This window comes from Sapajus apella, unplaced genomic scaffold, assembly GCF_009761245.1.
Source record: "Sapajus apella isolate SASKATOON/1434 unplaced genomic scaffold, GSC_monkey_1.0 scaffold53, whole genome shotgun sequence".
Lineage (NCBI taxonomy): Eukaryota > Metazoa > Chordata > Mammalia > Primates > Cebidae > Sapajus > Sapajus apella.
This window is the reverse complement of record NW_022436993.1, coordinates 15,082,208-15,107,118: the sequence shown is the minus strand read 5'-3', so window position 1 is coordinate 15,107,118 and position 24,911 is coordinate 15,082,208. Positions and strand designations below refer to the sequence as shown.

Below are 24,911 nucleotides of genomic sequence, written 5' to 3'. Positions count from 1 at the left end.
ACCACGCCCAGCTAATTTTGTATTTTTAGTAGAGACAGGGTTTTGCCGTGTTGGCCAGGCTGGTCTCAAACTCCTGACCTCAGGTGACGCCCCCCGCCTTGACCTCCCAAAGTACTGGGATTACAGGCGTGAGTCCACTTTTTAAGAGTGTTCAAGAAAAAAATGATCCAATGATACTTGCTAAAGCATGGTGAGGAAGACTTCATTCAGAATAGGGACTGTTGGAATGGGATCTTGCAGTGTGGGAGGGAGACTGGGCTCAATCTGAAAGCAGGAGATTTACAGTGCCCAGGAGCAGGGCTGCAGGGGACAGTCAGTGGTTGGAAAATTACTAAGAAGATCATCAGAGGAAAGGGGGATTCTGGCTAAACCCACCTAACAGGACTCTTGCTGAAGGGTATCAGATATCACCTGGGGGATTTTGGAGGATGATGACCATCATCAGATCTCAAGGGACATCAGATGTCCAAGATGGTGGGGGTTTCTTGCTAAACTGAGTTAGTAGGGTTCTTGCTGAAACTGGATTTTACAAGGAAGTGCACAGATGGGCATAGGAGAACGTTCAGGAGCCTGATTGACATCTGGTCAAGCAGAGAATCTTCCCAGAGCATAAGACTGATGTGTGTATTTAGCTGCAATTGACATTTGTGATGCCTGTGTGGGCGCTTTTTTTTTGTGCTTGTTTTTACCTGTCACACAGATGTACGTGTCCCGTGACCCATGGATTTGCACATCTCTCAAACGAGAACTGTCAAGCCTTTGCCATACTCCACAGGACCTAAAGCTCTGTAGGGATCTTGCGAACCCCGTTTTCTCTCTCTTCACACAGCCTCCTGCTCTTCTGTAACCAGAGCCTTGCCAACCCAAGGCCTTATGTTTGTGCTTCTGTCTTCCTGGTAAAGGCTCTGCACATGCCTGGGGTTCTCTCCTCATTCGATTCAATTCTCAGCAGAGGCCTGCCCTGGTTATGCATCTATAATTGTACATAAATGCTGTCTATATGTCTGTGTCTATCTATAAGTCTATTTATCTATCTGTTTATCTCTGTCACATCTGTTTGTCCATGCACCCACCCACCCATCATCTGCCTATCCATCCATGCACCTACTTATCTATCCCCATCCATCCATCCATCCATCCACACACTCACCAACCCACTCACCCATTTATCCATCCATGTGTCCATCTGTCCATCCATCCATGTGTCCATCTGTCCATCCATCCATCTACCCATCCATCCACCAACACACCCACCCACCCTCTTACCCACCATCTAGATACATGCATACACACACACACACACACACACACACACACACACGTATATATTTTCCGCTTTATTTTTGTTTATAGCTTTTGCCAACACCTGGCATAGATTGTTTATCCTCTGCCTCTCTTCTCACCATGGGAGCTTCCTGGGGGCTGCAATCTTGTTCCACTCACCTCCGTCCTCAGGGCCGTGCGTGTAATAGTGCCCAGTGCGTGCTTTCGGACTTAATGGCCTGAGCTGTTTACCCCCCGCCAACTCACAAATGTGTGACCTGCTCACCAAGGCAGTTGCAGAGCCAGGGAATGTTTGTCACGGATCCCCTGGCCAGAGCTAACTAACATTTAAACTATGGATAGTTTCCAGTTTCATGAAGGATGGACAGCTGAGCAAAGGCATGTTGGTGTGTTTGCGGAAAAGACACTTGGGTGTCAGAGGGGATGTCGGTTGGTATGGCCCTTTACCCAGAGAAGTGGCTATTGTTGGGATTTCAGGCACCTTATTGAGCCAATTTAGGGAAATATTTTTGGGCAAGCAAGGCTTTTGGAACCCTTCTGATCACCCTGCATGGGGAATCTCATTGTTTTGGGGGGATTGACTCTGTTTTTTACCTTTCCTACATCTCAGAGCAGCCCATCTCTGCATGCCAAGGAAACGGTCTCCTAATTGATCATTCTGCCTTGCCTGGGAGAGGGTCTGAGGTCTTGCTCTTCAGATACCACATTTTTCTGCCCTAATGAGAGGAGCCGAGCAGCCTGTGCTGGCGCCAGGGACCCCTCGGGGATCAGAGTATTGAGGTCACCATCCCTGTCCCCTCAGACTGGCAAGAGCTATCAGGAGTAACGTAGCCCCAGTGCCTGTTGCCACCATGTTTGTGACAGGTCATACTGTTCAGGGCCAGGTAATTGACAGGTGCCGTGACCATCACTACTTCCACGCTCTGGCCTTCAATTTCTGTTCAGGCTATGTTCTCAAGGAATGAGCTGTGTTTTTGTGGGTAGCCACAATACAGACTTGCTCTTATTTTTGGTCAGAAATAATGTCATAATTGGCACCCCACAACAGATTGATTAGTCCGTGTGTATGTGATTGAACAGCAAATAAAGCCTTTCACCACGGCTCTAAAGCCTGGGAGGTATGAACTTTTCTTTTTTTCTTTTTTTGGGGAAGGAGTCTCACTCGGTCACCAGGCTGGAGTGCAGTGGTGTGATCTCAGCTCACTGTAACCTCTGCCTCCTGGGTTCAAGCGATTCTCCTGCCTCAGCCTCCCGAGTAGCTAGAACTGCTTGCCACCACGCCTGACTACATTTTTGTATTTTTAGTAGAGATGGGGTTTCACCATATTAGCCAGGATGGTCTCTATCTCTTGACCTCATGATCCACCCACCTCAGCCTTCCAAAGTGCTGGGATTACAGGCGTGAGCGACTTTGCCTGGCCTGAACTTTTCTTCCTGTTGGAATGTTAATGTGATTATGTTGTAGGAAATGGGAGAAACTGTCAACTACCCTTGAAGGTTAAGTTGGCTGTTTGAAGCAGGAAGTGAATAAAGAGATATGGATGCCGTTTTGGAGGAGAAGAAATGAGCAGATCGGGCAATGTAAGGGTCAGTCTCGCGCCTTTGGATTTTGGTCAGTCAGTATTGTGGCGCTTTGGAAAACAGAGAAAATTATGATGTGGAATTTTAAGATGTCAGGGCAGTTAGATGAGGGCCTAAGTCTACAAGGAGTGGCTTAGGAACAGAACAGAAAGCCCAACTTAAAAATTCTTCCACTCTCTCGTAATACAGAGTCTGGGTTCATGGAAGTAGGAGGGAAGGAAATCTCTGTCCTCATCCCTTGGGTTTGAAGTTGACAGACATTGTCAGAAACTTAGAAGGAGGAGAATGTCACTGGGGTTTCATTGGAGAGATCTCTGGTTAGAAAATTTCAACAGATTTATCTGTCCATTGTAGCCCAGTTTGGATGAGAATTTGGACAGTATTTTTGGGGAGGGGCAAATGGGAAGAAAATCTCTGCTCCCCCCTCGCTCTTGTTACTCTTTCTGAATTGTAAAATTAACTATACCCCGTGAGGTGGGATGGTTTAGAAATGAAAGAGCATGACTTTGGCATCAAACTAGAGTTACAGTGTTAGTGCCATATTAGCAATTTTTTAAACCTTTTTCAACATCAGTTTTCTCAGCTGTAAAATGGACATCATAATGTTACCATGCAGGGTTATTGTTAGAATTCAGAAGTAATTGGCAAATACTTTCTTAAAAATAAACTTATGCTTATTTATACTTGGGAGGCTGAAGCCAGAGGATGGCTTGAGTCCAGGAATGTGAGGTTACAGTGAGCTGTGGCCATGCCACTGCACTCCAGCCTGGATGACAGAACGAGACTCTGTCTTTAAAATAAAAAGCATTATATACAGTTTTTAATGAGCAGTATTGATGATGATGGTGATGATGATGACCGTGATGAATACTGTGATGGTGATGCTGATGGTGACGATGACTGTGGTGATGATGATGATGGTGATGGTGATGATGATGGTGATGATGGTGATGGTGGTGATGGTGATGGTGATGGTGATGATGACGGTGATGATGGTGATGATGATGGTGATGGTGATGATGATGGTGATGGTGATGGTGATGATGATGGTGATGATGGTGATGATGATGGTGATGATGGTGGTGGTGATGATGATGGTGATGATTACTCTGATGGTGATGATGGTGATTATAATGACTGTGGTGACAGTGATGATGGTGATGGTGATGATGGTGATGAACAGTGATGGTGATGATGGTGATGGTGGTGATGGTGATGATGATGATGGTGATGATGGTGATGGTGATGGTGATGGTGGTGATGGTGGTGATGGTGATGGTGATGGTGGTGATGGTGATGATGGTGGTGATGGTAATGATGGTGATGATGGTGATGATGATGGTGGTGATGATTACTGTGATGGTGATGATGATGGTTATAATGACTGTGGTGATGGTGATGTTACTGTGATGGTGATGATGCTGGTGATAATGACTGTGGTGATGATGACGGTGATGATGGTGATGATGGTGATGGTGGTGATGGTGGTGATGGTGATGATGGTGATGGTGGTGATGGTGGTGATGATGATGGTGGTGATGATTACTGTGATGGTGATGGTGATGCTGGTGATAATGACTGTGGTGATGGTGATGGTGATCATAATGATGGCTGTAATGACTATGATGGTGATGATAGTGATGATGATTATCATAATGATGATTATTTAGGTTGGGGAAGCTTAATTCTTTGCACAGTAGCCTGTTTTCTTGGGGAAAGGAATTGTTCTCTGTGCTGTAACTTTATACATATAAGGAGGCAAAGAATAGTTTGCATCTTGACCAAATTCTGTTAACCTTGTTTGTTAAATTGCCCAAGGTGCAGCTCAATGATCAAAAGATGTGGAGGGTGTTTTGGGCTAGTGTAGAGAGATTCAGCCAGTCATGATACAATCACTTGCTAAAGTAAGATACTATCACTTTCAAAGTAAAAATAGAGTGAATATATATTTGTTATATCATTCAGTAGCATGTATAAGGAAAATGTAGATCATAAATGAATTTTCTGCCTGTCAGAGGCATGTCATTTTGAGAGGGAGGATACTTACCTGTTTCTGTTCAAAAGGAGATTTCAGAGAACATAAAAATTACCTAAAACCCACTTGATGGGATTGAGAATACTACATATCAGTTGACTCTGTTTGTTTCTGCCATTTATTCAAGGCCTTGTGCCTTCTCACTGCTGGCTGCGCTAAGTGCACACTCTTCATGTGATGTTCAGAATGTCCACAGTGTGGTCCTAGCGTACCTTGCCAGCAGCAGCATTTCATCAGCCCATCACACCTGAGTCAGAATCCCTCTAGACACTGGCTTTGAGATTTAGACAACTTGTTGAATGCTGATGAGTTTAATTTTCTCATCTGTAAAATAGGGATAAATAATGGGAATATAACATACACATTGTTCTACATCTTTGTTTTTGCATTTAACAATATGTCTTGGGAATAATTCTGTATTAGCACATGTAAATCTACTTAATTATTTTACATGACTGCATAGTACTCCATCATATTTTTATTTATCTATTTATTTTATTTTGTTTTTTTAGAAATAAGGTCTCGCTGTGTTATCCAGGCTAGAGGGCAGGGGTGCAATCATAGCTCACTGCAGCCTAGAACTCCTGGGCTCAAGTGATTCTTCCGCCTCAGCCTCTCAAGTATCTGGGACCACAGCACACACCACCACATCCAGCGAAGTTTTTATTTTATTTTATTTTTTGTAGAGGCAGGGTCCCGTTATGTTGCTGACGGTGGTCTCTAACTCCTGGCCTCAGGCAACCCTCCTGCCCTGATCTCCCAAACTGCTGGGATTACAGGCATGAGCTACCACGCCTGGCCTCCATTGTAGTTTTAGATTGTAAGTTACATAACCAGTCCTCTCTTAATGGATATTTAGGATTTTTCCTATGTTCTGCTATTTCAAACTTTTATTGATTGTTTTAAGCCAGAATATTTATTTATTTATTTATTTTTACACAGACACAGCCAAATGTCCCTTTAATGTAGTAATTATTTTACCTATAAGGACTCTGTGGTTTTTTATAGAATAGCTTGAAACATAGTTAAAGAATGCATCGATGTGTTTAGTTTGCAGGGAGCTTAGAAGAATGTTCCTTTAAGTTACTTGTTGAGACATCCACCCTGAATGGGATTGAAAATAAGCTTAAGAGCGCCTAAGGTCAGAGGACCTGGTGAGCGGGGGTGGCGGGGTGAGGGATGGCCAGTTGGGATTAATCGTCAACATCTTGGCCCATTCCGCTTCTCCATTCAGGTTTCACCCACCGTTTGACACTGGGGCTGTGTGTCTGGCGTTAGGAGCATGTTGGATCTTTGTAGCAGCTGGAGAGTAGAACGTGAGCATTTTCTACGTCTGGTTCCCCCACCATCGGGGATGGGGTGAGAAAGGGGAGTTTGCCTCTGAAGAGCTGCCTCTGCAGGGAGAAATCTTTTTGCAAGAGGAGATGTGGGAAGACTGTAGTGAGAAGTGCTAAGAGGTCCACACAGGTGATGAAGAAAGACCAAGAGTATCCTGGGGTTTGCAGTTTCATCCAAGTCAGTACCTTTGTCACCCAAGGAAAATAAACCCTGGCAACAAATGCACACATGGCCCACATGGACACTTTATTTGCCTTGAGTGTTGCTAGCTTTTTAAGCTGTAGCTATAAGGAGATTTTGTAATCCCAAAAAGAACTGATTTTTCTTTTTTTTTTTTTTTTTTTTTTTTTAAGAGACAGGGTCTTGGCCGGGCGTGGTAGCTCACACCTGTAATCTCAGCACTTTGGGAGACTGAGGCAGGTGGATCACCTGAGGTTAGGAGTTCAGACTAGCCTTGGCCTACATGGTGAAACCCCGTCTCTACTAAAAATACAAAAAAAATTCTCTGGGCTCGGTGGCATGTGCCGGTAATTCCAGCTACTCAGGAGGCTGAGGCAGAAGAATACCTTGAGCCCTGGGGAGGGGGAGGTTGCAGTGAGCCGAGATTGCGCCATTGCACTCCAGCCTGGGCCACAGAGTAAGACTGTCTCAAAAAAAAAAAGATAGGGTCTCACTCTGTCACACTATAGGCTGGAGCGCAGTGGTGTGATCACAGCTCATTGTAACTTTGAACTCTTAGGCTCAAGCGACCCTCCCCCCTCAGCCCAAGTCCCAAGTAGGTAGGACTACAGGCATGTGCCATTACACCTAAGTTTTTCTTTTTTTTTTTTTTTTTTTGTAGAGGTTGGGGTCTTGCTATGTTGCCCAGGCTGGTCTCCAACTCCTGGCCTCAAGTGATCCTCCTGCCTTGGCCTCTCAAACTCTTGGGATTACAGGCATGAACTGCTGTGCCTGGCCTGAATCTTTTGTTCTGCCTCCATACACTAAGCTTCCATGGATGCTCCCTTGTTGGTATGATAAGAAAAAAAAATGATTGACTCACTTTGGTTCCACATCAACCTTTGACAAATGGCGTGAAAACAGCGGAGATAAAATGTGGGAGCCTGTCAGGGAAGTGAAGGAGGAAAGGAAGGAGGGCTGTTAAATGAAGCGCGTTTTTTAAGCACTCATTTGGAATTTATTTGTCTTCTGCATCTGGATCAGTGCGACTGTTAACAGTAAAGATTTAGTGCCCACAGAAGAACCTTCAGAAACCAAAGATGCCACGAGCAATGACTGTGTCAGCATTTTGATGCCTTTTCCCTGTGACAAGTATTGTCATAACCTAGACCTGCCCCAGTGGTTTCAAACATAGGATTGTACTCAGAATGAAAATTGATCTGGACAAAAATTAAGCCAATCACGTGGGTATTTAAAAATGTCTCATCGTGGTTCTTGAAGCTATTATGCAGGGTTGTTTATCATTGTGGAATTCACCAGTTAAAGAGGAAGATGAGAACTTTCCAGTAAGAAAGCCTAACTATTTTGGTGCCAGGCATGGTGGTTCATGCCTGTTATCCCAGCGCTTTGGGAGGCTGAGGTGGGTGGATCATGGAGTCAGGAGTTTGAGACCAGCCTGGCCAATATGGTGAAACCCTGTCTCTACTAAAAATACAAAAAAAAATTAGCTGGGCATAGTGGCGGGGGCCTGTAATCCCAGCTACTTGGGAGGCTGAGGCAGGAGAATTGCTTGAACCTGGGAGGCGTAGGTTACAGTGGGCTGAGATTGTGCCACTGCACTCCAACCTGGGTGACAAGAGGGAGACCCCATCTTTAAAAAAAAAAAAAAGATAGCTTAAGTATTTTGAAGGATTCTCTCTGTTCCTAAACATCTACTTAATTAAGTTAAGGGTATGTTTCTAATTTGAACTAGTTGGTCAGGCACTGGTCTTAGTTAATAAGAAGCTGAGTTATAGATTTTTTTTTTTAAGAAATAGAATTTTAGGGGCCAGGTGCGGCGGCTCATGCCTGTAATCCCAGCACTTTGGGAGGCCAAGGCGGGTGGATCACCTGAGGTCAGGTGTTTGAGACCAGCCTGACCAATATGGGAAACCCCGTCTCTAAAAAAAAAAAAATAGAATTTTAATACTTTTAGCTTAAGTATTAGCATAAATGAACATATGGCTTACTATGTAATTGTCAAGTGGAGGGTTTTAAAAGATACATTTCAATGAACAGACATTGTATGTAAATTGGATATCCATTTTCTCACACTGTTCTCTAAGCATGTGGAAGCAAGTCTTTTTGCTGTGTTTGCTCGGCAGGACTTGATTTTCCAGATTGGGCCTGGCTTTTCATAGGTCGGAGTGCTGAATTAGCACTACAGAATGTCATTAGTGGTGTGTGATCTAGTGAAGATTTTTAGCTGAAGATTCTATCAGAAGGAGTTAACATCACTTCTAAAATGGCCTGGTTTCTGCCTGGAGAGTTGCGTAGACACAGAGACCATTGAATTCACGGCTGTTTTGATCTATTCGGAGTCTCTGGGGTCTGTAAGGGTTAGGGTTAGCAAACGGGTTTTTCCATTTTAAGAAGCGATTCTGTTCTGGAAAAATAGGTCTAAAAGGCACCTGCCTGTTTCCTAGATGGCCCCAAGCCAAGTATCACTGACTTCATTTTTTTGCTATTTTTTTTTTCTCATGCTTTCCTTTTTTTGAGACAGGGTCACTCTGTTACCCAGGCTGGAGTGCAGTGGTGCGGTCACGGCCCACGGTAGCCTCAGCCCCCTGGCCAAAGTGACCCTCCCACCTCAGCTTCATGAGTAACTGGGACCCCAGGGACACACTGCCATGCCCGGATAATAACTTTTTTGGTAGAGATGGGGTTTTACCCTGTTGTCCAGTCTGGTCTTGAACTTCTGGTCTTAAGTGACCCTCCTGCCTTGGCCTCCCAAAGTGCTGGGATTACAGGCATGAGCCATGGCACCCCACTTTTTCAATGTTTTTAAACCATCCTTTAATATTCTGCTCACGTGACACTGGGAAAAATAATATGCTTGGTAGAAAAGAACGTTTTAATTTATGGTCAGAGGCCTGGAGTAACTGCAGGCCCAGTTATACAGTCTGGTAAGGGCAATAGGCTGAAAGCGATGCTGTTAATAAAGTTAATAACACAGTCAGTCTGATTTGTATGTAGAATGACTAAAAAGCATAGAGAGGCAAAGAGCCAATAATAGCTACACTAAGCTAATAGGGCAGATCGTTTTAGCTCCATCTGATTATTTCTTGGTCTAATTTGGGATGGATGTAATTTTACCGAGTGGTTGGTTTAGTGAACTGTCATGAATCAAAAAGACAGCTCCTGAATTCCTGATTCTTGCTAAAAGTCAGAGGAGTCTTTTTCAGGTTTCATCAATTCCATTTGACTAACAGTTTGGAGCACCAAAAATGTACAAGTCACAGCAGGTTGTTCAGAGGGTACATTTTTGACCATTTTGTGATTAAATTGCTCTTGTATGAGAAAATATTTTAAAATGATGTGCACTTATTTATTTTTTATTTTTGAGATGGAGTCTCGCTCTGTTGCCCAGGCTAGAGTATAGCAGTGTGATCTCGGCTCACTGCAACCTCCACCTCCTGGGTTCAAGCAATTCTCCTGCCTCAGCCTCCCTAGTAGCTGGGACTACAGCTGTGTGCCACCACACCTGGCCCATTTTTGTATTTTTAGTAGAGGCAAGGTTTCACCATGTTGGCCAGGTGCCTGACCTCAAGTGATCTTCCCACCTCAGCTTCCCAAAATGCTGGGATTACAGGTGTGAGCCACCACACCCAGCCCTTTTTTTTCTTTCTTTTCTTTTTTGAGATGGAGTTTTGCTCTGTCACCAAGGCTGGAGTGCAGTGGCATGATCTTGGCTCACTGCAACCTCTTCCTCCTGGGTTCAAGTGATTCTCCTTTCTCAGCCCCCCAAGTTGCTGGGATTACAGGCACCCGCCACCATGCCCAGCTAATTTTTGTATTTTTTCAGTAGAGATAGATTTTGCCATGGTGGCCAGGCTGGTCTCAAACTCCTGACCTCATGTAATCTACCCACCTTGGCCTCCCAAGGTGCTGGGATTACAGGTGTCAGCCACTGCGCCTGGCTGTTGCCTGCTTATTGTTGACAACCTTAGGTTAAAGATTAAAAGTATTAGAAACGGGAAAAGATGATGAGAAACTGGGATAGAAACAGATTCTCGTTTCTGATTTTTATTGTGATAATTGGTAGTGAGGAGGGAGTTAGCCAGTGTATCTCTGGGCATAACTTGGATCTGAGTTCTGGGGCCTGTGTAAGCTGAAGGTCTAGAGTCAAGATGCTCAGAATGACTGAATTTTTTAACTACTGGTAGGTACGTGTCTATCTAGAGCACAGGAGAAGGGTGAGAACCCACTTCAAAAGCCCTTAAATGTCTGTTTTTAGCCAAGGCAGCCTTAGGGCACATGATTTTGTGTTGCTTTTTCAGGGAACTGAGGTAGAAAGGCATTCCCAGAGCCCAGGCTCATTTCTTTCTTTGCCCTGCCACTCGCTGGTCACTTGGACCTGAGATCATTTCACACAGAGAGGACTGGGTATACATCTTACAGCATGGAGAGCCAACCACGTAACACCACAGTCCATTGAAACTGACTAGACAAAGCAAAGCAAAACAGCCTTTTTTCCCAGAGCCATCGTTTATGAAGTTAAAAGCCTAAGCAGTCATTTAGCATTCTTTCATCATTACCGAAAATGGGATGGTTTCCTTTAGTCTTGGAAATTCAGCTCTGAAAAGATTATTTCCTCCCAGGCACCTGGCTTGTAATCAGGATGAGCTGCCTGTGGGTGATGATTTGCTTTTCTTTGAAATGTGGGGAAAAGGAGGAAGGATTCAACTTTTATAATTTGTACTGCCTGTCATCAGGTGCAGAAAACATTTAGCATTTCAAGATTAAATTTTTATTTGACCTTTCCAGTAATTTATGACAGGGATTCCTTTTTGATAGAATTTGGTGTTTTTTTAAGTAGAATAATGGCTTTCTTTATCATTCAAATAAATGTCACAACTTGAAAAAAATGCAATTTTTGAAACACCGGAATTTTTGTTTCTCTCAGAATTACGCATTTTTAAAGTCCTTTCATCTGTATAAAAATCTGCTGTTTCTTTTTACCAAATTTTACTTATTTAACAAGGATGAAGGTTTACAGGGAGAAAATATCATAAATTAACAAATTTAAGACTTAGCAGTCAAAACAAACAGTGAGCTCAGGATTATTCAACTGTATAATATTACTTAAGCATTCAGGCACATAAGTGCATGTTTTAAAGTAAATCAGGAAGGACTCAAAGAATTTTTATGCCTCAGAAGAAACCTTTGAGATTATTTCTGCACAGGCTTGCATAGAAACTTAGAGAAACATATTACGGAGGAGGAGAGATGGTACTGTTTTCTAGTACTAGTGTTGAGTGGATAGCATTAGTGCTGAGTGGATAGTACTGACGTTGAGTGGATAGTACTAGTGTTGAGTGGAAAGTACTGGTGTTGAGTGGATAGTACTAGTGTTGAGTGGATAGCACTGGTGTTGAGTGGGTAGTACTAGTGTTGAGTGGAAGGTCATTAGGGTACGTTACTTACTTTACAGATCTGCAGCACAGGAGAAGGGTGGAGAGGCTGATGAGGAATCAGAGGAGAGCCCCCCATAATGGTGATCATCAAAAGTGTCTTGAGCACAAGTTGGTGCAAGTATCATTAAGTCTGGAGACACAGAATACATGCATCTCCTGCTGTCATATAGGAAGCATGTTAAGGACTGTAATGGAATGTGTACATGGGATAGGTAATGTATGTTTAAGTCACATTTTTCAGAATGAGAGCTTCATTCTGTCTGGGTGAGAAGAATTGAGAAAATCTTAAAAGAGGAGGAAATAAGAGGACAAAGCGGGTGGATCAACTGAGGTCAGGAGTTCGAGACCAGCCTGGCCAACATGGTGAAAACCCATCTCTACTAAAAATACAAAAGAACTAGCTGGGCATGGTGATGTGCGCCTGTAGTCTCAGCAACTTAGGAGGCTGAGGCAGGAGAATCGCTTGAACCCCACAGGCCGGGGTTGCAGTGAGCTGAGATCATGCCACCGCACTCCAGCACGGGTGACAGAGGGAGACTCCGTCTCACCAAAAAAAAAAAAAGAAAGAAAAAGGAGGAAATATACCACCTGGGCCTTTGAAAAACAACATGGAATTTTACCAAGCAGAAAGAAAAAGGAATGAATGAGATTTAAGGAAGGAGGGGGTGGGCAGAACTTGAACAAAGGCCAGTGGTATGAAAGGTCATGATGCGTTTGGGAAACTGCCAGTTGAGTGGTGTGGTTGGGTTGAGGTAACGTGTGTATGGTGGGGAGTGTTTGTGCTGGAGTGACGGATGAGCCTGCAAAGTTGGGGTCAGGTTTAGAAAGGCTTTGAATGCCATGGGTAACTTGCAAAGGGATTTGAACTTGATTGCATAGACATGAAACCTCAAAGATTTAAGTAGGGTAATGACATCATGAAATCTTATTCCAGAAAAGTAATATCAATAACAGATAGAAGATAGCAGGTAGCAGTAGGCTCGCTGGGGCTATGGGACCAGGAAGGGGTTGTGGACGTATTGGAGAAGCGAGATAAGGAGGATGTGAACCAGAGCAGCACTGAAGGGGTGGAGGAACAGGCGGGCATTTGAGAGTCTCGTCAGTGGAAGACCTGAACATACTTGGCGAGGGAAATGACAGAGAGGGCAGTGAAGTAGACAGGTTTCCAGGCTGCGTTACTGGATTGGTAGAAATGAGAGGGAGAAGTTTTGGGGTGAAGGTAACTGTGTTTCACTTTGGTTACGGTGCTCTTGAGAGTCTGGGAAGGGCCCTTGTGGGTAGAGGAGGTGAGATTTGCACGTGAGAGAGATTAAAATGTGGATGCAGGTTAGGAGCTCATCAAAGGGCCAGAGGGGGCTGAGGCTATGGAAACAGCTCAGATTTCCATGGGAGGATACACACTAGGAAGAATGAAGGGTTGCAGATGAAACCTTGGGGGGGACCGTGGATGTTTGAAGGGAAGAAGAGATGGAGAGGAAATTGACATAAAGGCAGAAGGAGAGAACTATGCTGTGGAACCAAGAAGCAAAGAGTTTCAGGAAGGAGGTCAAGGCAGAAACCAGTAGGACCAGGCGTGAGAGGAGGCCGTTGGGTTTAGCAGCTGGGAGACCCCTGGAGCCCAGCCCACGAGGTTCCAGTCAAGTGGTGGTGGAGGAAGAAGGCGGACTGCAGAGAAGAGGGGGGCACGGGCTCCAGGCCAGTGCAAGCTGTGCCGACGACAATTTCAAGATGCCCGTGTGATTCAGTCTGGCTGGAGTGCTCCACCGTGCAGTTTGAAATGCACAGTGCTTGTGTTTTATAGCCGATAGAGTGTAACCTGCTTTGACCTCTTTGTATTTTTAAAACTTTGTTGACCGGGCATGATGGCTCATGCCTGTAATCTCAGGACTTTGGGAGGCTGAGGTGGGCGGATCACGAATTCAGGGCCTGGCCAACGTGGTGAAACCCCGTCTCTACTGAAAATATAAAAATTAGCTGGGCGTAATGGCCATGCTTATAATTCCAGCTACTCAGGAGGCTGAGGCAGGAGAATTGCTTGAACCAGGTTACAGTGAGCTGAGATCACAGCACTGCACTCCAGCCTGGCAACAGAGCGAGACTCCGCCCCCAAAACAAACAAAAAAGCCAATGAACAAACAACACTTTGTCACTCTGTCCCTGCTTTTGTTCCTTGGAATTTATGTTCTTGGGTTGTGGGAAGTCTTTATAGTTTTCAGATCATTTTCCTTGTCACCCGGACACCCCCCCTTCCTCCCTCCATCCCTCCCCCCGCCCCCACACACCTGTGTGTTACGTAATTACATCGAAAGTGCTCAGGCTGTTCATTCATGAGCTTTGTGTTTGATGTTTCTAATTAGCTTTCCTGGAACAGGGGAAGTGTCTTCACGTGATTTCCATTTATTGTGGGAACAATAACAATTTATGGTAATCTTACATCCCTTAAGAAGACCAGAGAACTTTGTCTTTGGAAAGCTTCAAGCGGGTCAATACACATTGTTTGGCTAAATGATGAAGCAGGCGGATATGCGGTCTCAGAGTGATGGCCGCTCATCCGACCCCACGGTCTCTTCACCCCTCCATCCCTGTCACCTGTGGCACTTGCCAGGCACACGCTCTGGTAGCCACAGGTATCAGCCCAGCATAACGCATTGAGAAAGGACCTCAGAGGTGATAGGAAACTGAGTTTTATTTTCTGCCCCTTACCACTTGTGTGACAGGACTCAGTATCCTCATCTGTAGAATGGAGATGACAATAACTCCGTGTCTGCTTCGTGGGGTTGCTGTAAGGATTGGATTCACTGACATATGCCAGAGTCCTCTGTAAATATCAAGTCGCTCACACCAGCTGGCACCCTGGAGGTGATATAATTTCTTTTTCCTTTAGGGAGGAATTGAGTGAAAAGCTTTATCTAGTTCTTCCAGTGTGTCCATCCTCAGGCAATGTCATTGATTAGAAGTAAGCAAACTTTTATGTTTATCTTTTTATTGTAGTAAAATATATATTTTACCATTTTAAGCTTTTTTCTTTCTTTCTTTTCTTTCTGAGACAAGGTCTTGCTCTGTGGCCCAGGCTGGAGTACAATGCTGTGAACGTGGCTCCCTGCAGGCTTGACCTCCTGGGCCCAAGTGATCCTCCTACCTTAGCCTCCCAAGTAGCTGGGACGACAGGTGTACACCACCATGCTTGTCTAATTTTTAAATTTTTTTATAGAGACAGGGTTTCACTTTGTTGCCCAGGCTGGTCTCAAACTCCTGGACTCAAGTGACCCTCCCACCTCAGCCTCCCAAAGTGCTGGGATTATAGGCATGAGCCAGTGCACCTGGCCTATTTTAACCCTTTTAAAGTGTACAGTTTGGTGGCATCAAGTACAGTCACATTGTTGTGCAACCATCACCCCCATCCATCTCCAGCACCGTTTTTTTTTTGAGATGGAATCTTGCTCTGTCACCCAGGCTGGGGTGCATAGGCATGATCTTGGCTCATTACAACTTCTGCCTCCTGGCCTCAAGCAGTCCTCCCACCTCAGCCTCTAGAGTTGCTGGGACTACAGACATGTGCCATCACATGCTGCTAATTTTCATATTTTTAGTAAAGACACGCTTTCACCATATTGGCCAGGTGGGTCTCGAACTCCTGACCTCAAGTGATCTGCCTTCCTTGGCCTCCCAAAGTGTTGGGATTACAGGTGTGAGCCACCGCACCCGGCCTCCAGATCATTTTCATCTTCCCAAACTGAAATTCCCCATTAAACAGGACTTCCCATCACCTTTTCCCCCTAGTCCCTGCAACCACAGTTCTACTTTCTGCCTCTATGAATTTGACGACTTTGGACACCTCCTATAGGTAGAATCATGTGGTGGTGTTATTTTGTGTGTGTGTGTGTGACGGAGTCTCGCTCTGTTGCCTAGGATGGAATGCAGTGGCTCAATCTTGGCTCACTGCAAACTCCATCTCCCAGGTTCAAGCGATTCTCCTGCCTCAGCTTCTTGAGTAGCTGGGACTACAGGTGCCCATCATTATGCCCGGCTAACTTTTGTATTTTTAGTAGAGATGGGGTTTCACTATGTTGGCCAGGCTGGTCTTGAACTCGTGACCTTGTGATCTACCTGCCTCAGCCTCCCAAAGTGCTGGGATTACAGGCATAAACACCGTGCCTGGTGGTATTTGTCTCTTTGTATCTGGTTTATTTCCTTTAGCATAATGTCCTCAGAGTTCATCCATGTTCTGGCATGGGTCAGAATTCCATTGCTTTTTGTGGCTGTTCTGTTAGATGTGTAGACCACATTTTATCTATCCATTTGTCCACCAGAGGATGCAAGGATTGTTGCCACCTTGTGGCTGTTGTGGACAATGCTGCTGTGAACGTGGCTGTCCATGCACCTGTTCACGCTCCCAATTTCCCTTCTGGGTCTAGACCTAGGCATGGAGTTGCGGGCTGAACTGGATTCGGAAAGAATGGGACTGGAAACTTTGTTCCATGATGCTACTCAGGATCTTCTGGTGGAGAACCCTTGGTCATGTGGTGTCAAGCCTGGGCTGTTTAGCACGTGACTCTCTTGATGTACCTCTGTGCCACTGTCCTGCCTTCCCCAAAGGGGGCCACATAGTTCATCACCACCCAACCAGGGAAAATGGCAGAAAGACTCTCCCTCCACAGGCACCACTGCCTCACCGTGTTGTCAGCTTCCTGCCGTGGCAGCACTGGCTCTGAGGAGACCCCTCGGTCCCCTCCCCAGTCTCTTGTCCTTCAGGGGCTGAGTCCTGCGGCACCCTCACTTCTCACTGTTTCTTCCAGGCAAGGAAGCGCTTTTCTCTTACAGGCTCCCAAGGGTCCTATTGAGCAGGGTGTCGCGGGCCATGGCTGTTTCTGATTGCAGGGATTGTGTAAAGGAAGGAGTAGCTATGGATGGAGGGTGGAGCAAGGGGCAGCCCCGGAGGAAAGGGGCCTGATTGTGGTTCCTAGCCCAAGCCTGTGGCCGCGATCACTGCTGCCAAAGGGCTTTTCCGCCTTCTGGAAAATGGACTTAGTAAATCCAACAAACTCAGGACTGTTGGGGTATATCAGCATTAGGAAGTCAAGTGGCCAACAGGGAAACCGAACGAATGAATGAACAAATGAATGAATGGAGTGTCTGGTATAAAATCACTATGGTGCTTGAACCTTGGTCTTTCTCCAGGGATTTTTCTCATACTCTAATGTAGTTCTTGTTCCGCCTCCCAGAGGGTAGTGAGCGGGAACACATACCTCCTTGTTCAGTGTCTTGGCCCACCTAAGAACTCTGTGAGGTGTGGCCACCCGTCTCCCCCTGGCTTAGAGGTGGGTGGGGAGGGATGGTGTGTGGCTCAGAGGCCGTGTCTGGGGCCATTGCCATTTGGGTTTCCTGGACAAAAGCCACTGGCCATGGCCAGTGTCACTGGAATGCCTGACTACGTATATCCCTCCATGATTAACCTGTGGTGGATCTTTATGTGTTTATTTTTAATGATTGTTCTGGAAGGTTCTAGAAGGTTTGGCTTGTGGAACGTAGTATCTTGAGGGGAGAATCCTACAGGTGAATAATTAATTGGTGGATTTGGGCAGAAGATCCTGCTTCTGACATTTTTCGTCTGGGATATTTTGGGGAATGACTATGTTCTGCTCCTTGGGTTTGTATAATTAAAAACAGACCTTGAAGCTAGGCAGACTTCTCCCTTGGGCATCCAGGTGCCGGGGGGAACACCGTCCTGAAGTTAATTGCACTGAGTGGAAGTGAATTCCGCTCACTGGAAAGGATATTTAATACATGCATTTACCTACCCTTGGATTGTGACAGTGTGCCCTGCTCTCAGGCGGGTAACAAGTGATTCAGGTGTGAGGCGGAGAAGGGGTTTCTCCCGGTTCAGGAATCTCTTTGACAGTGACTAAAGTAGGGGTCCCCAACCCCTGGGCCGTGGACTGATGTCTGTAGGGTATGTGGCCTGAGAGGAACTTTGCTGCAAGGCAGCAGGTGAGCAGCAGGTAAGCAAGCAAAGCTTCATCTGTGCTTACAGCCACTCTGCCCAGTTACCGCCTAAGCTCCGCCTCCTGCTCTAGTTACCACCTAAGCTCCGCCTCCTGCTCTAGTTACCACCTAAGCTCCGCCTCCTGCTCTAGTTACCACCTAAGCTCCACCTCCTGCTCTAGTTACCACCTAAGCTCCGCCTCCTGTCAGATCAGTGACGGTATTACATCCTCATAGGAGCATGAGCCCTACTGTGAACTGCGCACGCCAGGGATCTAGGCTGCATGCTCCTTATGAGAATCTAATGCCTGATGATCTGTCACTGTCTCCCATCACCCCAGATGGGACCGACTAGTAGCAGGAAAACAAGCTCAGGGCTCCACTGATTCTACATGATGGCAAGTTGTAGAATTATTTCATTATACATTACTGTGTAATAATAATAGAAATAAAGTGGCCAGACATAGTGGCTTAAACCTATAATCCCAGCACTTTGGGGGGCCGAGCAGGTGGATCACTTGAGGTCAGGAGTTTCAGACTAGCCTGGGCAACATGGTGAAACCCTGTCTCTACTGAAAATACAAAAATTAGCCAGGTGTGGTGATGGGCACCTGTAATCCCAGCTCCTCAGGAAGCTGAGGCAGGAGAATCACTTGAACCTGGGAGGTGGAGGTTGCAGTGAGCCGAGATCGCGCTACTGCCCTCCAGCCTGGCGACAGAGAGGGACTCCGTCTCAAGAAAAAGGATACAAGCTGCGTGGTGTGGCAGGAGCCGTGCTGGATAAAAGTAACCGTAGTGCTTGCAGTTGTGCAGTCATTATTGTTTACTCAGACTTTGGTGGTGGGGTGAGGAGCTATTGTGAAACCAGACTCCTGCGTCTAAGCGTTCTTTTTCCCTTCTTTGTTCACAGCGGGGCCTTTTCCGAAGTGGTTTTAGCCGAAGAGAAGGCAACTGGCAAGCTCTTTGCCGTGAAGTGTATCCCTAAGAAGGCGCTGAAGGGCAAGGAAAGCAGCATAGAGAATGAGATAGCCGTCTTGAGAAAGTAAGTGCTGGGGGCGGCCATCCTCTACTCCCCACCTCCTGGCCCGTGTGTCCTGTGGGAGGCCTGCCCCGGAGGCAGGTTTCCCCATGAACAGAGGGGCCCCCAGAGGACGCGGGCTCTGCAAATGATAACCACATTTCAAAGCACTTTTTCTGTAGATCTCTCGTGTCTTATAACATGCACGGCTGTGGTTGGAAGTAGTTCTAGCTCCAAAGAGCACAGCTTGTGAAGGCAGACTTGCTTGTGAACTGAGACCCTGCCACTCACGGTAGCCGAGTGACCTTAGGCTGGTTACGGAGCCCTGAGTCTCCTCTGTAAAGTGGAGTTCCCGGTGTCTCCCTGGCAAGGTGTTCTAAGGATTTGGTGAGATGCTGCTTACTAAGTTTTTGTAAAGTGCTCACTGCAGCAATTGCCACATAGTAAGTGCTCAGTAAAGGTCTCTGCTGTCGCCACCGTTACAAGTACTGCTGCTGTTGCTGTTTTATTTATAATCAGGTGATGAGGCTCACAAAATAAAGTCGTGGATTCAAAGCCTTGTGGCTCGTATGTGGCAGAGCCTGGAATACCAACCTGGCCAGCGTTATTTTCACATGTCTGATGGTTTCTCCCATTCTCTGCTGCACACGTGGTACCTGGCACCCAGCAGGCTGCATAGAGTTCACTGTTTCAGTGCTTCATTTTTTTGTTGAGTTTTATTTTTGCTCGCCATGTGTAATAGAAATAAAAAAATATTTTCATTCATTTATTTCATTTATTTCCCTTTTTTTTTTTTGAGATGGAGTCTCGCTCTGTCACTCAGGCTGGAGTGCAATGGCATGATCTTGGCTCACTGCAACCTCCACCTCCCAGATTCAAGTGGTTTTCCTGCCTCAGCCTCCCGAGTAGCTGGGATTACAGGCACCCACCATCATGCTTGGCTAATTTTTGTATTTTTGTAGAGACGAGATTTCACCACGTTGGCCAGGCTGCTCTTGAACTCTTGACCTCAGGTGATCCACGCGCCTTGGCCTGCCAAAGTGCTGAGATTATAGGTTTGAGCCACTGTGCCCGGCCAACATTTGCATTTATTTCTATTACACACGGGGAGCATAAATATAAGAAAAATCTCCTCTTGTATAATGGTGCACACAGAACCATTTATTTTTTCTTTTTTTCCTCCAGTCAGGGTCTTGCTCTGTTGGCCAGTCTAGAGTGCAGTGGTACAATCTTGGCACACTGCAGCCTCAACTCCTGGGCCCAAGTGATCTTCCCACCTCTGCCTCCTGAGTAGCTGGGACTATAAGCACACACTATCATGCCTAGCTAGCTTAAAAAGTATTTTTAGAGATGCGAGGCTGTCTGTGTTGCCCAGGCTGGACTTGAACTCCTGGCCTCAAGCAGTCCTCCCACTGTAGCCTCTCAAATTGCTGGAATTTCAGACTTGAGCTATGGTGCCTGGCTCTCAGAACCATTCCGACGTGGCTGGATCCACCCCACAATGCTGTTTAGTGAGTGTGGTGTCCACACTGTTCCATACACTGTCATGATGAAGCCATTGCCCCATAATCTCACAAGGTTTGGGGGAACAGGCCCTTATATGGCACCTGATTTTGCCTGTTTGGAGCGTGTCTGAGCAGTCTGCTATGGAAATTTTTAAGAGTTGCTATTAATAAAAGATATTCAAAATGTCCTTGAAATTGTTGGGGTTTGGAATCAGCACATAGCAAGAATCTCTGTATAGATAAGCAAAGCAGAATGAGAATAAGCCTGCTGGGGCCTCTACACAAAATGTCACGCTCCTCACATTCTTTCTGAATAAACCATCTCGCCCACTCCTCTCTTAGTGGGACTAGGAGTGCCCACTGAACGATGATCAGCTATCATTCATACAAACCCAGCACCGCTGAGAGGGCCAGGACAGTCTGTGCTCTTCTGACCTTTGCGTAACTCCCGGAAGAAGCTACAGCATACATGATAAATGATTGAGAACAAATAGGTCTCCATAACTTTGTAGCGAAAGGGTTTTGCTTATTTGTTTGGTAGTTTGGTTGTTTCTAGGTTCTCTGGGTTGTCTGTTAGGAAGCCCGTGAGTTTCAGATTGTCCTGAGCAGGATTGCAGGAAATGATTGTGTGGAAGAGAATCTGGTAAAACAAATTAAGTACATTAGCATCTAGCAGGAAAACATGATGGTAATGAGACATTTATTTAAATTGCTCATTTTCCAATATGAAATCGGTGCTTGGAGAAGAAGTTATTTGCTGGTGACATTAAGTTGCAGACACATTATAGTTATTTAACATTGTAGATGGAATTCTGAGTGGGCCCAGAGCTTCCCAAAGGTTTGATGCTGGGCACAGGGGCTGCCTGCTGATGGATCGAGGGTGGTGACTGTATTTTTGTGTGACTCCGTTAGGGGCTTAGAAGTACAAAAGCGGAGGAAGTCAGTTTCATTTTTTAGCGTTATTTTTCGTTCTCACGAGCAGAGGCCGTGGATGGAGGCTTTGTGAGCCAGCCGTGTTGATGGCACGCATTGTCTGCTTTAATTGTCTTCACGCTGTGCCTCCCTGAAATAATCAGTTCCAGGGAGAGGGCATTTAAAAACCAAGGAGGGCCAGAGGGCTGGAATAACTTGTTTTGATAGTTTCTCAGTTTCTGCCACTGGAGTGCCTGGAAGTGTGACCCCTCTTCCAGGAGTCGAGAACAAAGAAGTGATTTCTCCAGGGGTAAGAAGGTGATCTCGAATATCTCCTGCACTGACTTTTTTTTTTTTTTTTTTTTTTTTGGTGCTCTGAGAATGATTTACATGTGGAATAGGAGGCAGTTCCGCATCATGAGCAGCTGAAAGCAAAGCCAATGAGCTGGAAAGAAAATACTTTGAAACCACTCAGAATGTTGTCATGGAGACATTCATTCATTTCACAAATATTTATTAAATTCTCACTGTGCAGTAGGCAGCACTGCTGGGCACTGAGTTTAAAAGATGAAGTGCGCTTCTGGCCCTCTGGAAGTGCATGGTTTTGTCACTAAGTGCATGCAGTGACATTGGAGATGCTGTGATAGGAGCATGGCCAGGGCCTTGAGGAGCGGGGGTACCCTATTCTTCCTTCAGGGTGGGGTGGGAGGAGAGGCTTCACGGAATTGGAGGGTCCTGACGAGGAGCATGGTTTGCAGGGTCAGAAACGCAAAGGGATGTTGACATTCCATCCAGAAGCAGCTGCCCAAACAGAGGGCGGGAGACGGGAGACAGAAAGGCTGGTGTGCTGGCGAGCTCTCCAGGGCAAGGGTTTAGGGTGACGCCTGGAGACGCTAAGGTCAGAGAGGTGGGATTGTGGAGGGCCTTGTGTGCCCACTTTGAACTTCATCCTTTAGACACTGGGGAGCCATCAGAGGGTTTTAATGAAAGGATCAACGTGATCAAGATTAACTTTGGAAGATTATTGTGGCAGACCTGAGAAGAATGGCTTGGAGGAGTCAGGACTCTGTATGTAGGGAGAATAGTTAGGCTGTTGGAAGAACCTGGTGGAGAAATGAAGCAACAAGTAACACAGGAGCTGTGGCGTTGGGATGGAAGAGACAGGCATGAGGGCTGAACACGGTGGAATCTCTAGCACTTAGGGATTTGGAAGGAATGGGGAGAGTAGGGAGAGAGAGAATGGATTCCAGGAGGGCTGCTGAGTTTCTGACTTGGAAAACTGCGTGGATGATGACGCCATTCAGTGACATCAGAAACACCAGAGCAGGAGGGCAGGTAAGAGTCCTGGTCTGGACATGCTGAATCTGGGGACTGTGGGGATGTCCCGGGGGAGATGCCCAGCTGACTGTCCATGGCTGGAGCTCAGCTGTGACCTGGGCTTGCTGAATGGTAAGGTTTTTCTGACACAGCATAGAAGAAAAAATCTTTTGATGATGTTCATGACTAAGTCTTTGTAGATGGGATCTGAAGTAGATTGCGTTAAATTCCGTCTTTGTTTATTTCCATACTATGTGTGTTTGTTTCCTGGCCCTTTGTTTATTTCCACACTATTTTCCACGGAAGTAGGCCCATCTGAATCCTAGCTGCTGGCCCACCGGGGAACTGCTAAGCAGGCCCATTGCAGAGACTGCCTGCCCCGCTTTATGCTGAGTTTATTGTAGGCTGAGAAATTTATTTATTTCATTGGACTGAAGTAATGTAGCTAACACGTCCTTAAGGGTATCTTTGTACTGGCTCTGAAAATTGTTCCAAAATGAATTTTCTACTTGATGAGTAGATATTAAATGAAGCTCAGAGGGAAACATTCCGATAAACACGGAGGTGGGCTGCTGCTGTGCAGCCGTGAGGACTGGCAGTGTGGCTGTGGCATCGGCGGGCCGGATCTAGAGAACTGAGCGCAGGCTTCTCCAGACACAGCATTAGCTGTGGCCCCACAGCAGAGTGTTTTATGCAGTGTGGGATAGAACATCATTGGTGTTACTCCCCTTGGGTTGGATTACAGAGTTTATGATTTCTGTGGCATTATGTACTTTGAGGGCAGGCACTTTTCAGATCTAATTTCAAAATCTGACGGGCGCAGTGGCTCATGCCTGTAATCCCAGCACTTTGGAGGCCCGGTAGGTGGATCACTCAAGGTCAGGAGTTTGAGACCAGCCTGGCCAACGTGGTGAAACCCCATCTCTGCTAAAAATACAAAAATAAGCTGAGCATGGTGATATGCCCCTGTAATCCCAGCTACTTGGGAGGTTGAGGAAGGAGAATTGCTTGAACCGGGGAGGTGGAGGTTGCAGTGAGCCAAGATCGCGCCATTGAACTCCAGCCTAGGCAACAAGAGCGAAACTCCGTCTCAAAAAGAAGTAATAATAATAATAATAATAATAATAATTTCAAGGCAGCACTAAAAGCACTTTTGCAGGAGTAGAAAGGCAAATATGTCAACAGCCTGCATTTAAAGGAGAGATGAAGAGAGAAGGGGATGCCTAGATCGGAAATTGGTGGCTGAGAGAAGCAAAGCAGCTGTGTCTAGAGCAGCCCATTTACTGATAGTTTGAAAAACCGAGGCTTATTTTGGTGGAAGGGGTACTGTCTGAATGAAACATGGCCCCAGAATTCAGCATGCTGTTCTGATGGCTACGCTGTAGACTGCAGAGACTGTCTTGCCTTGGGGGAGGGACCCGGGCAGCAACTGATTTGAATTGGCATATTTTCGTTTATCTGGGGGGTCTCAGATGATGGTCTCTGCCTCTTTCTCTCCAAATCAGTTTTTCTCAGCCCTGGCTGCACCTTTAAATCACCTAGGGAGCTCTTAAGATCATGCTGATGGGCCAGGCATAGTGAGTGGCTCATGCTTGTAATTGCAGCACTTTGGGAAGCTGAGGCAGGAGGATTGTCTGAGGCCGGGAGTTCGCGACCAGCCTGGGCAACGTAATGAGACACTGTCTCTGCAAAAAAATTAAAAAAACTAGTCAGGTGTGGTGGTGCTAGTAGTCCAGCTGCTCTGGAGGCTGAGGCAGGAGGACTGCTTGAGCCCAGGAGTTCAAGGCTGTAACTCCAGTTTGGGTGACAGAGTGAAACACCATCTTTAAAAAAAAAAAAAAAAAGTTGGGGTGGGGCAGGCACAGTGGCTCATGCCTATAATCCCAGCACTTTGGAAGGCCTAGGTGGGTAGATCACAAGGTCAGGAGTTCAAGGCCAGCTTGGCCAATATGGTAAAACCCTGTCTCTACTAAAACTACAAAAATTAGCTGGACGTGGTGGTGCGTGCCTGTAATCCCAGCTACTCAGGAGGCTGAGGCAGCAGAATCGCTTGAACCAGAAAGTGGAGGTTGCAGTGAGCTTAGATCATACCATTGCACTTTAGCCTGAGCAACAGAGCAAGACTCCATCTCAAAAAAAAAAAAAAAAAAGGAAAAAACTAAAAAGATTATACTGGGCCGGGCGCGGTGGCTCAAGCCTGTAATCCCAGCACTTTGGGAGGCCGAGGCGGGTGGATCACAAGGTCAAGAGATCGAGACCATCCTGGTCAACATGGTGAAACCCCGTCTCTACTAAAAATACAAAAAATTAGCTGGGCATGGTGG

At 46.1% G+C, this 24,911-nt stretch overlaps 1 protein-coding gene across 4 annotated transcripts in view; it reads left to right on the top strand.

Annotated features, from left to right (window-relative positions):
• The window catches only part of CAMK1D (calcium/calmodulin dependent protein kinase ID), a 462,154-nt gene that overhangs the window by 176,171 nt on the left and 261,072 nt on the right, over positions 1–24,911 (top strand). For all 4 annotated transcript variants that reach the window (XM_032244054.1, XM_032244053.1, XM_032244057.1 and 1 more), the window contains exon 2: positions 18,746–18,877. In XM_032244054.1, the coding sequence (XP_032099945.1) occupies positions 18,746–18,877 (132 nt within the window). The remainder of the gene's footprint in view (positions 1–18,745; positions 18,878–24,911) is intronic.